The sequence below is a fragment of the Siniperca chuatsi genome, linkage group LG17, assembly GCF_020085105.1.
Source record: "Siniperca chuatsi isolate FFG_IHB_CAS linkage group LG17, ASM2008510v1, whole genome shotgun sequence".
NCBI classification, from domain to species: domain Eukaryota; kingdom Metazoa; phylum Chordata; class Actinopteri; order Centrarchiformes; family Sinipercidae; genus Siniperca; species Siniperca chuatsi.
This window is the reverse complement of record NC_058058.1, coordinates 28,548,699-28,564,739: the sequence shown is the minus strand read 5'-3', so window position 1 is coordinate 28,564,739 and position 16,041 is coordinate 28,548,699. Positions and strand designations below refer to the sequence as shown.

The following is a 16,041-nucleotide window of genomic DNA, read 5'->3' as shown; positions in this document are numbered from 1 at the left end:
AGCTCCAATTCATAACAGAATCATCAGAAGTTATGTCATTGCACTTTTCCTATAGAGCAGGTCTAGACTGTACTCTTTATAATATTATTTACAGAGACCCAACAAATCCCACCATGAGCAAGCACTTGGTGACAGTGGCAGGGAAAAACTTCTTTTAAGAGGCAGAAACCTTGAACAGAACCAGACTCAATGGTGGGGAGAGAGAGAGAGAGAGAGAGGGAGGGTGGGGGAGTGGGAAGTACAATGCAAATTCCACCTAGAATTTTAAAATAGTAATTATGTAATGGTAGTGGTAATATTAAGAAAGTAATAATAATAGGAATGACAGTGATAGGAACGACGACAACAGCAACAAAGCCAATAACAACAACTGTAGTAGCAGTTGTCGAACACGGGGTAAATACCTGCTGAAAGCAACAGAAGGAGAGAGGAGAGAAACAAGAAAGCACAGAACTACGGGAGAGAGAAGATGTCGAGTTAGTAACATGCAGTAATGGAATAAAAATGCATACAGATGGAGAGGAGGATAGAGGTGCATCATGGGAAGTCTCCCGGGTAGAATGGGTGAGTCCTGAACTATCCCTTATAGGCCTAGACTGCTGTTTTACCTCTATTTGTTTTTTACTCATGCCAAAGCAATATGCTGCATTCACACGTGGGAAAGATTCCTGTGTTCACAACTTTCAAAAACAACCAAAAATTCTAAACTATAAAATTGTAAAGGTCATATTTATTGCAGGGTTGTTTTTTGGATTGCACTATATTTTACGAGTTTCCTGTTATTTTGTCCACTCTTGCAGCGTACATCAAATTTGGAAAACAGTTTGGTAAGATTTAGTGCTACTAGCTAAAAAATAATCATAAAGCTAAATAACTACAGAACCCAACCATCAGGAGTTGTGAATGACTGAGTCCATATGAGACCCTGTTTCAGCCAGAGGTTAAAGTCACTTCATATACACTCAACGTTTCCTTTAATGGTCTCCAACATCTGCAGTAAGTTTAAAAAGGTAATGGATTTGACACTGGGCCGGCAGGAAGTTTACAGTGAGTGCTTTTGCTTTGTCATTTCCTAGTCCAGCTTTGTGCTCTGCTGCAGTATCTTGATTGGTTCACTGCTCTGTCAGCCCGCATGCTGAAGCCAGTCACATTACTAAGCTAATGTGCTCATAAGACTTGGCTTGTTGTCGTCTTAACAAAAGTCTTCCTTGCTGGTATGAATCATATGGTAACACACACACACACATCAAATATTTCCCAAATATATTTGTCACTGTCAAGTACAGAGATCCAGGCTATTCTTAGCCCGCTGTGTTTAACCCACTTCCATCTGAATGAGCTTACCATCAGCTGCTCATATTGTCTGATTATTTATTTATCCCTGTTGCATCCTGGTATTTCACTGCACTGATTCTTAGGTCACTGGGGTTATATTGGTTAGTTAAAAATCTTAATTTGACTGAGGTGGTGTTGGATATGGAACGCTCCCCACTCTGCCTCATTGCACACTGTTGGGTTTCTTTTGCTGTGCTATCGGAAGGACTCAACAATGGCAATGTTGGTCGGTCTAGCTTTCCATCCAGCAGGACATTTCAAGGATTTTGGTGACCCCCCTGACAATCTAGCACCACCTCAGGTAGTGCTGTACCTAAAGCAGGATATTCAGGGTTGACTCAGAGTCGACACTTCAGGCTGATGCATTGACTCAGAGGGTGGAGGGGGTGACTTCAGTATTTTAATTTGTCATGTGCTTGTGGTTCCTACTTTTTTATAAATATTCAATATTATTACTGATGTTTTTTCCTCAATACCCCCCACCCCCCACACACCCACATCAAACTCCTATAACCGCTACATGAGTCTCATGTTTTACCTGCAACACTCATGTTTTAATGTCTTTGTTCATCATCTGTATGTGAAAACATACACTGGGCTTTTCCTGATCCAGATAAGAATATCCAAAAACGAATCACATTTTAATAACAGGTGGAAACAGATACAGTTCATTTACTACTATAAAAGTATTGACGTTCAATACCTGGCACTAGTCAGTATTTATAGAAGCATAACAACATGCAAGAAGTTGTAACGCTTTTAATAATACACTTTTAATAACACTTGATAATAACTTTTTTAAGGAACAATAAGGGCCTGGTTATGACAGAAAATACTTGTCCAACCACATCAGAAATCAAAAGTGTTTATAGCTGTTCTGAACAGATCTTTGAGATCCTGATGTTTGATGTGGCTCTGCTAACCCTTCTGTCCACTCCTGTCTCCTTTAGCATGGAGCGGATGTCTGAGGAGGCGCTGAGGCTCAACCTGCTGAAGCGAGGCCTGGAGTCACCCAGTGAGCGTGAGGAGGCGCTGGCTAAGCGCCTCAAAATGGAGGGCCATGAGGCCATGGAGCGCCTCAAGATGCTGGCACTACTGAAACGCAAGGACCTTGCTGACCTAGCAGCCCTGGAGGTCACGGGGCCCCTGGGAGACGGGAAAGGCCCCGGAGCCAGCACTCTCCACCACCAGAGCCTAATGGGTGCTGCTTACGAGGAGAAGCTGAATGGGAGTCTGAGGCTGGGAGGCCATGGCGGCCATGTTGGACCCAGTAAGAATGGGAAGGAGAACATCCTGGATGAGCCGGTAGATATGAGCGCTGGGAGAAGATGGTGAGAATAAAGTATTTACACATAAGAACCACAGTGGACTGAGGATCTAAGAGAAGGTCAACAAAGGAATAAAATGCTTTTTCCATCTGAAACACTGATCTGTACAGAGAGGAAAGAACATTTCTGCTGTTAATCCATGGATTATATCTGGGATGGGAGTCAATAGGGGTTAAGAATTCATCTTTGGGACTAGTTAAAATTCTGATAACTTGACATCACAGGTCATTAGTCAAGTGTCATCAGATGAAGAAATGTACAGATGTGTATCTTTAGAAAGTTTAGTGTCTTTGATCTGTCTTTGAACTTTCTAAAGATACCACTGTGAAGTCGTTGTTAATATTTCTGATATACCAAATAATTTCATTGTCACAGTAGAATAAAATAACATGCTCCTTTTACATCAATAATGCAGAAAAAACTTAATATTTCATATAAAGCGGAAGTGTCTGACCATGTCTGACCAATAGTCCTTTTTCACAGCAGACATTTGTACTTTTCATCATAGTAGGAAAAGCACAGGTGATACTAATGACATTAACCTCTGTTGTGTCGGGGTTCAGGTAGGGCAGGTTTGGTTATTAGCAGAAATATTAAAGACATTTATGAATATTAATAAAGTCATTAATATTGTTATTCATAATATTATTAATAAAAGTATCATTATAAATTATTATAGATTAATAATTACGGGGCACCACCAATAACCAAACGTGAAAAACAGTCTCAAAGGTAGCTGTCCACCTAAAAATGTTGATATTTAAGGCACTATCTTACTTTAATAATGGATAATGAAGGGTGAGCTCCGAGCACTGACCGTCACAACCAGGTGTTATCACAACATGTACACACAATAACCTCGGGCAACTGCTGTTTAAAGGAACAATAGCATTTATTTAACCTTACCACTGATTAATAATCAATAACTTCAGCCAATAACCAGTATTGTCTATTTGAAACACAATATCACACAAAACAAAATGGCAGGCAGGCCTGCGAATCTCAAACAGAGGGACAGAGCTAAAACAGGAGGACAAGCTCTATTTGTCCTCAAAATAACGTGCAGCTCAGCTGGCTAAGCTACCACGTTATCTGGGCCGTTTGAGATGTGTGTAAGCGTGTGAATGTATGTGTAAAGGTGTGTGGGTTAGTAGAGAGAGAGAAGAGAGAGGAAAGCACACAGAGTAAGGCACAAGGAATCTCAAATGCCGTGGTAAAGCGTAATAGCTGTCCCTTTATCACACAGTAATCCAGCAGTAGACTTTCATACAACAACCGTTTTACTGGACCTTAGTCTGATAAAGCACCATTATTAGCTCCCACAGTGGCTAAAGCTAACACAATTAAAACGGCCCAACAGCATGGTACCGATACAAAATGGAACGTGCTTAACACAAAGAAACACAGGAATTCGAGCGCAGCGGCCCGTCACTTTTCCAAAAAGCAAAGCACAATTCACAATAATGAAATTTAGGCAAAATAACACACAGTTATAAAATCTATCTCTGCCCAGACACACGCCTCTTACCTGAAATCACTCTCGGCTAGCGACTGATGCGTCAGTTTGTTTGGAGTTGTCCGGCGGAGTTTCTCTCAGGCTCGGACGCTGATGAAGCCGGGTCCAATCAAAGGAAGACAGTGGTCGACGTCGGTAGGGAGAGGAGCTCAGTGGTGATCTTGCTCTCCATGAGAGGAACGGTCAGTCCGTGTCTTCTCCTTCTGCTGGTACGGGATCCTTATGGGGAGTAAACGATCAGAAAGTGTTCAGCTAAAGCTCACGTGAAAAGCGTCTTCTTGTGGTAACAGCAGTTACCGTGGAGAGAGACATGATGCACCTCCTGTAGTAAACGGGTTACTGTGGAACGGGCAGTGTGGAGCGGCAGGCTTTATAGAGTTGGTGTCGTCATAGCTGTGTGCTGAGATTTCATGAGCTGTCCCGTGCGTCTCGTCCAATAGGAGTCCGTTGTTTAGATTCAACTGAGATCTCGTATTGGGTTCAAATGAGATCTCGTCTCAATTTCACATTCAGGTGTGATTTAACGGCTATGTCGGCTTGACACCTTCCTATTGTCTGTTCTTTGTTTCTCAGTCAAGCCTCTTAGTGAAGGCTTTGGCCTTTCCAGGTAGGCCTGTCTTTTGTCCCTCACACATGGTGAGGCTAGACGAGGCCCAACAGTTGTATTCAAGTGTCTTAGTAAGCCATGACAGTGTGACAGTGAGCCAGCATGTACAATACCTTGACTTAGAAACTGAATTCAGCCAACTTTCATTTGATTATTTCCACCTGTGCTTCTGCTACTGTCACATGTCAACATGTGTTCTGTGAAAAAGGCCTATTGGTCACCTCAGCAGCTGATTCAGAGTTCCCCTCCACCTTAAAGAGTTGAGCCTTTGGTCGGAATGAAAACCTGCAGACTGCTGTTCTCAGTGGCACATGGTTGTCATACAACACACTGGGCCTTATTTTTGTGGCTGTGCTACGACCAGCATCCTGACATTGACTTGAAAGTCACTTCACCTGTCTGGTATTTTTGTGCCCTGCACATATGTGTGATGTGTGAACAATCTGCAGCCTCCAGTTTGAAAAGTGCTGCCATTATGCACACCCATCCGCTGTGTGTATCTTGATTACTTCACATTCGAACAATACCATACTGCTACAAAGTAACCAAACACACTAATACACAGATTAGACAGTTGAGCGGTTATAACTCAGTATTTGTTTTGCTGCGGTTCGCCATTTCCTCCTACGTATTCACCTGCAAGAATTTGTGATGGCTCAGTGATTAGTTACAATTAGTTAATGTCAGATATGAAGGCGGATGCCGTAAACGCTTTGCTGCACACTGTCAGAGTATGGACAGTTGGAGGCACAGGGACACCGGAACTCACCCTTGGTATTTGTTAAGCATGTGTATAGACACCTAGGCTACATAGCTGATGAAATCCCACACTCAGTATCTTAAAAAAAACAAACACTGTATGTAATTCCAAAGCATACAGATTTTGTCAAAACTCTAGCTGCTCTCTGTTCTCTAATTCTGTATAGAAATTTTTCTATAACTGATGATGATAATTCCATCATTTACGTAATGTGGTTGAGTGAAAAGGAATCGGGATGTTCAGGGAGCCACATCCTGGTATCATTGTTAGCAGCACTATGATGCATACAGGCCGGCAATCTTCTCTGCACTCAGAGGATTTGGGAATGTGGTGACAAGCCAGCGCCTTGCGCTCGATAGTTCACTAATAGTTCAATAATAAATCACAGACGTAACTGTTTCGGATTTGGCCCGTATGTTTTAAAAATGTAAAAGAGAGGTGCTTATGGAACAATTATGGCTTACTGAAAGCACAAACATAACACAGCTGAATGTGAGCTGAATGTTGATATATAAAGTGGATATGTAAATAGTTTCCGTACAGGTGCAACTTTCCCCCGCTAAGTTTGTTTTCATAAATCCTAACTTTTCCATGGGAAGTGGCGCACGCATCTTTCAAAACCCTGTTTAGTGTGTAGGTGTGGGTTATAAATGAGGCCCCTGGTATCTTTGGAAACTTTGGGCTCTCCACTAGAATTTCAGATAAAGTTCTGTTGGTTTGAACACTGTTTGGCTGCACAAAATCAGTTTGCAATGACCAGTGGAGTTTCAGGGGTTATTAAACTGATTCAAATTAGTTAAAGTGAAAGCCACCCTGACAGCCCTGCTAGCGGCCCCTCGAGACCAGGGTGCTCCTCACATCCAACTCCACCAAGGTGGCTTGAACTGCCTGACAAACTGAGCAAACAGCTGAATAACTCAGTCTCAAAGGTTCATGTCCAGATCAAGTTTTGAGAAACTGGCACATTTGATGATGAACATACACTTCAGATGGTACAAAAGTTGACAGGACTTGTTGTTTTTCTTGTTTTCCCATGAAGTGATGCGGACCATGACAGACGAACTCCGTCTCCAGATGTCATCATCCTGTCAGACAACGAGGCGTCCAGTCCCAGAACAACACCTCGCCCTGAGGAGCGCCTGCACCAGGCCAACCTGGACATGTTCAAGGTAAAACCATCAACAGCAATCACTCAACCTCTGCACAGCTTAAAGAAATACACTGAATGTATTGTATTGTCAGAGTCAGGGCTATCTGTAGTCCAGGATCGATCAGCCTAATTAGTGCTTTAGTTAGACTTTAAAGCTATAGAGCATGCTTCCCTACGTAGGACTATCAATGGCACATCACATGTAAAACCATAAATGATAAAAAAAATCTATCAGAAAAATAGTAGATATACAATTACTTGTAGGGACTCACTGATGGAAGTAGTAGTAGTACAGTACGTCAGGTATGTTAAGGAAAACAAAAAAATACCTCATCGCAAATAACTCAAGAAATGCACCAAATATTAGAAGGGAAGAGAATCCAAATCTAACATTGCCTTTAAGTAAACGCTTCACACAGGGTCAAATTGCTGCTTTTAACTTCTTAATTTAAAGGTGTAATTTAGCTCAAAGGTGTATAATAATAAATTGCCTTAAATGTCTCATCTGGATACCATGTGTCACTGTGATTGTGTGTGTGTTCCAGGGGAAGACAGGAGAGGAGAGGCAGCAGATGATCAAAGCTCTGAGAGAGGAGCTGCGTCTGGAGGAGGCTCGCCTGGTGCTGCTCAAGAAGCTCAGACAGAGTCAGATGCAGAAGGAGAACGTGGTGCAGAAGGTCAGTGCTGCTGATACCACACTTTTATTCACCAACACAGGCCCACAACCAACGCCCCTGATTACTGATGCGACAGTGTCCAGCAGTGTAAAGTTCTGTCTCTGCCTGCTTCTGGAATATTCAGTGGTGGAAAGTACATTTACTTCAGTACTGTACATAGGTACAATTTTGAAGTGCTTTAACTTTACTTGAGTATTTCTATTTCATGCTACTTTATTCTTCTACTCTACTTACATTTCAGAGGGAAATGTTGTTCTTTTAGCTGCACTACATTTATCTGACAGCTGCAGTAACTGGTTACTTTGCAGATTAATACAAAATATAATCAACTATTAGATTATGATGTGTTATTATAGATTAAGCTACCCAGCAGTATATAGCCCGACCAATGCAGGATTCTTTTAGGCGATATCGATATTTGGGAGTTTGAAAAATCGGAAGATAGTAAAATTGAAAGATAGTAATTTCTTTTACGTAAGAAAAGAGTTTCATTGCAGCCATTTACTAAAATCAAAAAAGTTCATTTTATTTCTCATTAATGTACACTCAGCACCCCATCTTGACAGAAAAAAAACAGAAATGTAGAAATTTTTGCAAATTTATTAAAAAAGAAAAACTGAAATATCACATGGTCATAAGTATTCAGACCCTTTGCTCAGTATTGAGTAGAAGCACCCTTTTGAGCTAGTACAGCCATGAGTCTTCTTGGGAATGATGCAGCAAGTTTTTCACACCTGGATTTGGGGATCCTCTGCCATTCTTCCTTGCAGACCCTTTCCAGTTCCGTCAGGTTAGATGGTGAAAAAAAGAAAAACTGAAATATCACATGGTCATAAGTATTCAGACCCTTTGCTATTTAACTCGCATGCTGTCCATTTCTTCTGATTCTCCTTGAGATGGTTCTACTCCTTCATTGGAGTCCAGCTGTGTTTAATTAAACTGATTGGACTTGATTAGGAAAGGCACACACCTGTCTATATAAGACCGTACAGCTCACAGTGCATGTCAGAGCAAATGAGAATCATGAGGTCGAAGGAACTGCCCAAGGAGCTCAGAGACAGAATTCTGGCAAGGCACTGATCTGACCAACGTTACAAAAGAATTTCTGCAACACTCAAGTTTCCTAAGAGCACAGTGGCCTCCATAATCCTTAAATGGAAGAAGTTTGGGATGACCAGAACTCTTCCTAGACCTGGCCATCCAGCCAAACTGAGCAATCGTGGTAGAAGAGCCTTGGTGAAAGAGGTAAAGATTCTTCCCAAAAATCACTGTGGCTGAGCTCCAGAGATGCAGTAGGGAGATGGGAGAAAGTTCCAGAAAGTCAACTATCACTGCAGCCCTCCACCAGTCGGGGCTTTATGGCAGAGTGGCTCGACGGAAGCCTCTCAACGTTCACCATCCAACCTGACGGAACTGGAAAGGATCTGCAAGGAAGAATGGCAGAGGATCCCCAAATCCAGGTGTGAAAAACTTGCTGCATCATTCCCAAGAAGACTCATGGCTGTACTAGCTCAAAAGGGTGCTTCTACTCAATACTGAGCAAAGGGTCTGAATACTTATGACCATGTGATATTTCAGTTTTTCTTTTTAATAAATTTGCAAAAATCTCTACATTTCTGTTTTTTTTTCTGTCAAGATGGGGTGCTGAGTGTACATTAATGAGAAATAAAATGAACTTTTTTTGATTTTAGTAAATGGCTGCAATGAAACAAAGAGTGAATATTTTAAAGGGGTCTGAATACTTTCCGTACCAACTGTATATTGCACTGTTAATGCTGTGTTGATGGCTGCGTGCAGGTCCCGGTGGTCCAGAACGCTGCATCCTCTGTGCAGCCCCCTCCCATCCACAGCTCTCCTGGCCTGGGGAAGCTGCCTGTGAGGCCGGGTCTGCACAACCCTGAGCCCCAGAACCTCCGCACTGCACAGGTATGTGTGTGTGTTTGTGTGTTCTTATACATGTGAGTAACGATTTCACTTCTAAACCTCCAGAGTGATGGCAAAGGATAAGGAGAGGGTACACTTTTGTTAGAAATTAGCAGATACACAGTGAGCTGTTTGACTTAAATAAAATGACACAGAACTGAAGTGCAGAACTCCAGGTTCTTATCTCAAATTTGTTTCAGTCTTAGGGTTTGATTTTTTTATTTTGTTCTTTTTTCACTTATCTTGGTCTGGTGGGGGAAAGCTCACTCCTAAAATGAAAGGGTCACTCCATGGTTAGTACTACTCAGTTAAGTTGAAAAACATTTGTATAATATGAGGAGCTTTGTGGAGCTGGGTGATTACCAGGCAGAGAGCATCTAAGGATAAGATGCTATCCCATTGCATAGTGGGAAACGTAGGATAAAGTGTTTCTGGAGGTGACTCCCTAAAAACTGGTTTGCAGGACGTAGCAATGCACGCTTTGACGAGCTCTGTGAACTTCTCAGCCTGTGCTTGTATACACGCATACAATTTGAGATCAGTTTATGTGATGCATGTCAAGTATGAAGGCATACAGAATATATTATTCATGTTTTCCTATAATTTGTATATTTGGTCTCACACCTATGTACATGGAAATTAATAGTCTGTCTTGTAAGGCTCTTTGGGCTAGGCATTGATATCACAATACAGACACACACACACACACACACACACACACCCTAATCTGAGTAGATTTTTGTTGTTGGACATAATTTAGTCCACCTAAATGTCAATATATTTTAGCACTGTTTAGTTGTAAATATTTTCCAGTATAACATTCTGATGGTCAGTTTGAGAAATGATCAACAGTCAGGTAAAAGTCATTTGAAAATCTGCAGGAAGTCTAGTCGCAGTTGCAGCTGTGCAAGCAGTTACGTTACACTGCTTTGTGAGATTAGGGTAAAGGTTCAGGTTAAATCAGGATTAAGACATTGGTGTAGATTGACATTAGAAATTGGTTTAGTTTAGAGAATGAATGGTTTAGTAGAAGGTCCCGCTCTGATTATTAGACAGCCTCCTACTGGAAGTCTTTGTTCTTGCATTATGTAGCCCTGCTCCTCCATTACATGTTGAGATGGTATTAAATACTCTGCAGATCTCTGTGGTTATGGGGTGTGTGTGTGTGTGTGTGTGTGTGTGTGTGTGTGTGTGTGTGTGTGTGTGTGTGTGTGCGCATGCGCTGATTGTCTTATCAGCTTGTTTTGTAGGGCTGGTGATGATCTGCCTGGTTTGTTGTCAGTTTACTCACCAAGCAGCTGCTGCCCTCTGCTGCCCACACTATACAGTATATAACAGTCGTCTAAACACTATACACTGAATCTGTATACATGAAGGGAGAACTCCTTCTTTAATATGGATGCTCACTAAACCTGGTCTGTGGTAGAACATGTCAACATACAGTAAGTGCCTCATATATTAAAAAGGAGATTTATGTAGTATTAAACACTCAGTTGTATTAGGTCCACCTAGCTAAAACTAATGCAGGCTATTACAACAGCCCTGCAATCAGTCCTACCTCGACGAAGGTTATAATAAATTGCATTATTATATTATTAAAAATATGTAAATGTGCATTTCTCATGTTGAATTGTATTTTGTCATACTGACTGGTGTTTCTAATATTTTGTCCACCCTATTTATATCAGTGATAGTAGACTAAATATTAGAAACACTTCTCTGTGTAACACAATACAAATCAACACCTCTCTAAAACAGTTTGAACAGAAATTTTACATTAGAACCTCCATGAACATTTAATGCAGGACTGTTGGATTAGACAGTGTGCAGTTTATCAGGTCCATCTAGCTAAAACTAACACAGAGTATATTTAGGTATATTAAGTAAACACACAAAATGGCAGCAAGCAGTACTCCTGTTGATAGGGTTGTGTGGTTCATTAGCATTTAATCAAATGTGCTTGTTGAATCCAAATTCTTTCGAATCCCTAGGGTAGCACTTTTATTTTAATTAATTTTTTTATTTTGTTTTATCATGTCTGAGTATAGGTAACTTCATTATGAAAATTTGATTGTGGTTTTACAATGACCTGCATGTTCTCTTCTAAAATTGAAATTATATCAACACTCATTTGTTACAAACTTGAGAAAGCACCCATTTGTATTTTAAATAGTTCATGTATGTGGTTCACCATGAAACATCTTGGTCATGATCTAGCTAACTGTCAATAAGCCTGCACTTTAGCAGGATTGGGCTTAAGGACTTGCTCTGACAACAGTTCCAGATTAATTTTAAACCAGCTTTGAAGAACCAAAAAATCCAGACCAGAAAAGCCTGTACTTTGAGCCTTTTCCTTTAATAAAACTCTTCTTTGTTTTTTCCTTTCTATAGGGTCATACAGTCATCAGGTCAGCAGCCAATGCCAACCTGCCGCCCATGCTGATGTCCCAGCGAGTGATAGCCCCCAACCCTGCCCAGCTGCAGGGCCAGCGGGTCTCCTCCAAGCCTGGGATGTCTCGCTCCAGCAGCATGGCCAATCCCGTCAGTTACCAGCAGGTATGGATTCTTACCAAGCCTGGCTAACTGCTCCAAGCTCTGCACTGCATTCAGTAATATAATACACTGTTAAACAGTTGTTTAGAGATGATTGTTTCTTGATTTTAATTTAAAGATCCAGGATCTATTGGCAGAAATGGAATGCAGTATTAAGTATGTTGTGTTTTCATTACCTTAGAATAAGCCCTTTATATCTACAGGGTCCCCTTCCACAGAGGCCACCATGTTGCACTGCCATGTTTCTACGATAGCCCAGAACAGAACAGACAAACACTGGCTCTAGATAGGGCTGTTTGTGTTTTTCGCGAGTTCTGCAGCCTTGGCAGGGGAGGGTGAGGCGAGCGGTATTCAAATTTTTGCAACCTGCAATTTCACTGCTAGATGCCACTAAATCCTACACACTTGACCTTTAATGTAACAAAAATCAGTAACTGTTCAGTGAGTGGGAGAGAGCAGCACATTCACTCAAGCAGCCAAACTGAAACATGTATCTGATGCAGAGTATCCACAGAATGCTTTACTTGGGGGGGAAAAAGTAAATTTACAGTAAAACTGTTCCTTGCCATCACATGTCAGCACAGTGAGCCAAAGTGACACCAGAACTTCCAGACTCTGTTCCAGAAGTAAGAAAACGTCTTTTAAAATCACATAGATTTTTTTTAACAACGTAAATTACTAAAATTGGAGTCAAACAACATAGCCTTGCTCAACAGTCGTGTGGTCACTCTATTTGTCTAGACAGTGATGGTACATTTTTAAAAACAGTGTTTATTTCATATTTCTGTTTTTTAGCAGCATGTAACCAATACCATTTCCCACTTAAGATTTCCCATTAGAGGTTCTTCAGGTGTTCACAATATGAGAAACAGTCAAGTCAATTGTCAAGACTTGACTGTGCCTGACGAAGACCAGATCAAAACGTTGCTGTGAGCTATCAGTACAGTGTGCTGATGTTTTGTCTGACTTCTAACGTCATAATTAATTCTCAAAAAGGGAGACACTACCCAAAAGGGACCCGAGGACAGTCAGACTTGATCCAAATAATAAGACCCAATCCAAAATGCAGTCACCTTGAACAGATCCAAATAGAGAGAGAACACCAACACTGGCAGCAGCATGATCCTCCACCAAGATCGGAGCTGACAGTCTGCTTAGATCCACTCAGGTATTAATACACATTGAAACATAGATCCGAGACCTGCAGCAACACGACGGGACCTTGCCTGACATGGTTCCCAGACTGAGTTTCAGTTATTAGGAACCTAATGGACCTGTGAAAACCTCTATCACACAACCCAAGACCATCGCAACTTAAATGCCCCCAGCTCTACAGACTGAAGCCAGTCGAATGACAAGCTTCACGAGTGGACAGGGAGCACTTAAAAATGAATTGCGATTAAAAATTGATGTATAAATACAAACACATACAGTAGCTCAGGACTATGAAAGGCAAATAGTAGTGAAATTTCTTATGACTTCACTTTGGCAAGGCCAGGCAGCAAATGGTTTTTGTTTTTTTTTTTTTATTCTGTGGCAGCCTGTGATGGCAGTGTTCAAACCTTTTAAAAAAAGTGACTTTTAATACTTTTCTAAGCAATAGAGAATGTGTCTCACTGCAGGCCAGCCAGCAGGTGACAGCTTCCCAGCGCTCAAGCTCCAGTGCCATGTACATGAACCTGGCCCACATGCAGGCAGCGGCAGCAGCGGGAGCCGGCGGGGTGGCAGGCGGCCTAGGCGGAACTTCGGCCGTCAGCCCATCCACCATGTCCAGCTCGACCAGCGGAGGGGTGAGCTCCATGGCTGACCAGGCCAGCAGCCAGGCGGCGGCCAAGCTGGCCCTGAGGAAGCAGCTGGAGAAAACCCTGCTGGAGATCCCTCCACCCAAACCCCCCGCCCCACTTCTTCACTTCCTGCCCTCTGCCGCCAACAGCGAGTTCATCTACATGGTGGGCCTGGAGGAGGTAGTGCAGAGTGTTCTCGACAGTCAGGGTAAGCAGCTGACTCTGAGGGGAGAAACATCTGCATCACTTTTCAGGTCATTCTCTTATAGTCTGAACTTAAAACCTGTGAGATCAAACTGCTCCAAAATGAAGGTATTAAAAGCTACTTGTTTTTGATAATGTACCAAAATTTAAAACTAAACCTCATTGATTGTTTAAGCACAACCTAAAAGGGACTTGCAGTGCTTCTACCTTCTCTGCCTAAGATTTCTACATTCAGATGCCCATCTGCCATCGGGCGGCTGTGGGTCATCCACCAATTGGAAGGTCGGCGGTTCGATCCCGACTTGCCCCAGCCCACATGTCCAAGTGTCCCTGGGCAAGACAAATGCTCCCAATGTGTGATGTGTGTGTGAATGATTAGTTTCTTTGGACTGATGAGCAGTTAGCATCTGCCATCAGTGTATGAATGTGTGTGAATCAAAATCAGAAATACTTTATTGATCCCCGAGGGGAAACTCTTTCATTACATCTGCTCACTGTCACGTCAAGTGCACACAGGAATAGAAGTACTAATAGAATAGAAATAGAATTAATAATAAAGTAAGTCTACAAGGAAAAGGTAAGACGATGAGATGGAGCAACGTTGGCACATGTGCACTAATGAAGCGCTTTGAGTGATTGGAAGACTAGAAAGGCGCTGTACAAATACAGTCCATTTACCATCTGCTCATCACTTATAGCTGCTGGAAAACTGCCTCAATGAGAAAGTGATCCCTGTACACTGACTCCAAACAACATGTCACTTCGCTCGCTTCAGATTGTCACTGTTAAATGGTAAACGGACTGTACTTGTATAGCGCTTTTTTTAGTCTATCCAACTACTCAAAGCGCTTCACACACTACATATCACATTCACCCACTGATGGCAGGTGCCAACTGCTCATCAGTACAAAGAAACTAACTCATTCACACACTCACACCGAAAGCACAGCCCTCGGGAGCAATTTGGGGTTCAGTCTTGCACTGATGTCATGTTGGGATCGAACCGCCAACATTCCGATTGGTGGACGACCACTAAGCCACAGTCACCCCATACCCATCACTGTTGCTGTAAGCAATACTGTTGGCTAAAGCAGAGTCTTATCTGTAGGTAAACTCAGAGGGACCCTGGCCCGCATGGAGCCTTTCTTCTGCGCCCAATGCAGAACCGACTTCACCCCCCATTGGAAGCAAGAGAAGAGTGGGCGAATCCTCTGTGAGCAGTGCATGACGTCCAATCAGAAGAAGGCTCTGAAGGCAGAGCACACAAACAGGCTGAAGAACGCCTTTGTGAAGGCCCTGCAGCAGGAGCAGGTCAGCACCAATGTCCCTCTGCATCATGTTGGCCATATTCTTTCTTCTCTTATTTGTAGTTTTCCTACTAAGAAGTAATTTTTCTTGAAATTTCAATTAAATGTTTCTTATATTCATATCAACATAAAGTTATATCACAACATACTGAATATTATCATCATTTTACCGCCCTACCCTACACCCCATTGAAGTAATTTTACATTTTATTATTTGGTATAGGGTGTCCTTTACTGTATACTGAGCACATTTGTGCCTTTTAAGGAACGGATATGTGAGCGAAGAATTGCAACAAATTATGAGTCACTTAAAGTGGTCAGGAGCATGAGCACTGCTGGCCTTTACAGTCACCATCTAATAGGGGCTGATCTAGACCTGGGCTGCCAGGTGAATGGCCACAGTTGAAAACCACAAACCTAGGTTTTTAAACAGTGCAGTCACTTAGGAGAAACATTGCTGTATTTCAGTGAACGAATGCAAGCTGAAAAGCACTATGCTCACACATATGCCCTAGTGTTTTTAATGCACTCTGCGTTTCTGCGAGACTGACTTTTTTTTTTTTTTTTTTTTTTTTTTTTTTTTTTTAAGAGCTTTTGTCATTTTTCTTATCCTGCCAAAAACTCACCAACACATCTGGTAGCGTTGTCTGACAAGGTTTTCAGTACAGCTTTCAAACTACCATTTGCCACAAGGAGTAAATTAATGTATGTTTGTGAATGTACTAATCCATGTGAATTCCTAAATGTGCGTGTGCCTCCATGTCAGGAGATTGAACAGAGGCTGCAGCAGCAGGCAGCCCTCTCTCCCAGCTCGGCCCCTACTGGCCCCAACGCCTCCAAGACTGACACCATGATCCGACATCATGCTCTCCGCCAGGTACACTGCAGCATGCCATC

General features: G+C 42.1%; 1 protein-coding gene across 4 annotated transcripts in view; it reads left to right on the top strand.

The window, feature by feature from the left end:
• The window catches only part of gatad2b (GATA zinc finger domain containing 2B), a 61,274-nt gene that overhangs the window by 30,029 nt on the left and 15,204 nt on the right, over nt 1-16,041 (top strand). For all 4 annotated transcript variants that reach the window (XM_044170552.1, XM_044170553.1, XM_044170554.1 and 1 more), the window contains 8 exons: nt 2,286-2,666; nt 6,586-6,715; nt 7,242-7,373; nt 9,171-9,299; nt 11,688-11,852; nt 13,472-13,841; nt 14,946-15,148; nt 15,911-16,021. In XM_044170552.1, the coding sequence (XP_044026487.1) occupies nt 2,286-2,666; nt 6,586-6,715; nt 7,242-7,373; nt 9,171-9,299; nt 11,688-11,852; nt 13,472-13,841; nt 14,946-15,148; nt 15,911-16,021 (1,621 nt within the window). The remainder of the gene's footprint in view (nt 1-2,285; nt 2,667-6,585; nt 6,716-7,241; nt 7,374-9,170; nt 9,300-11,687; nt 11,853-13,471; nt 13,842-14,945; nt 15,149-15,910; nt 16,022-16,041) is intronic.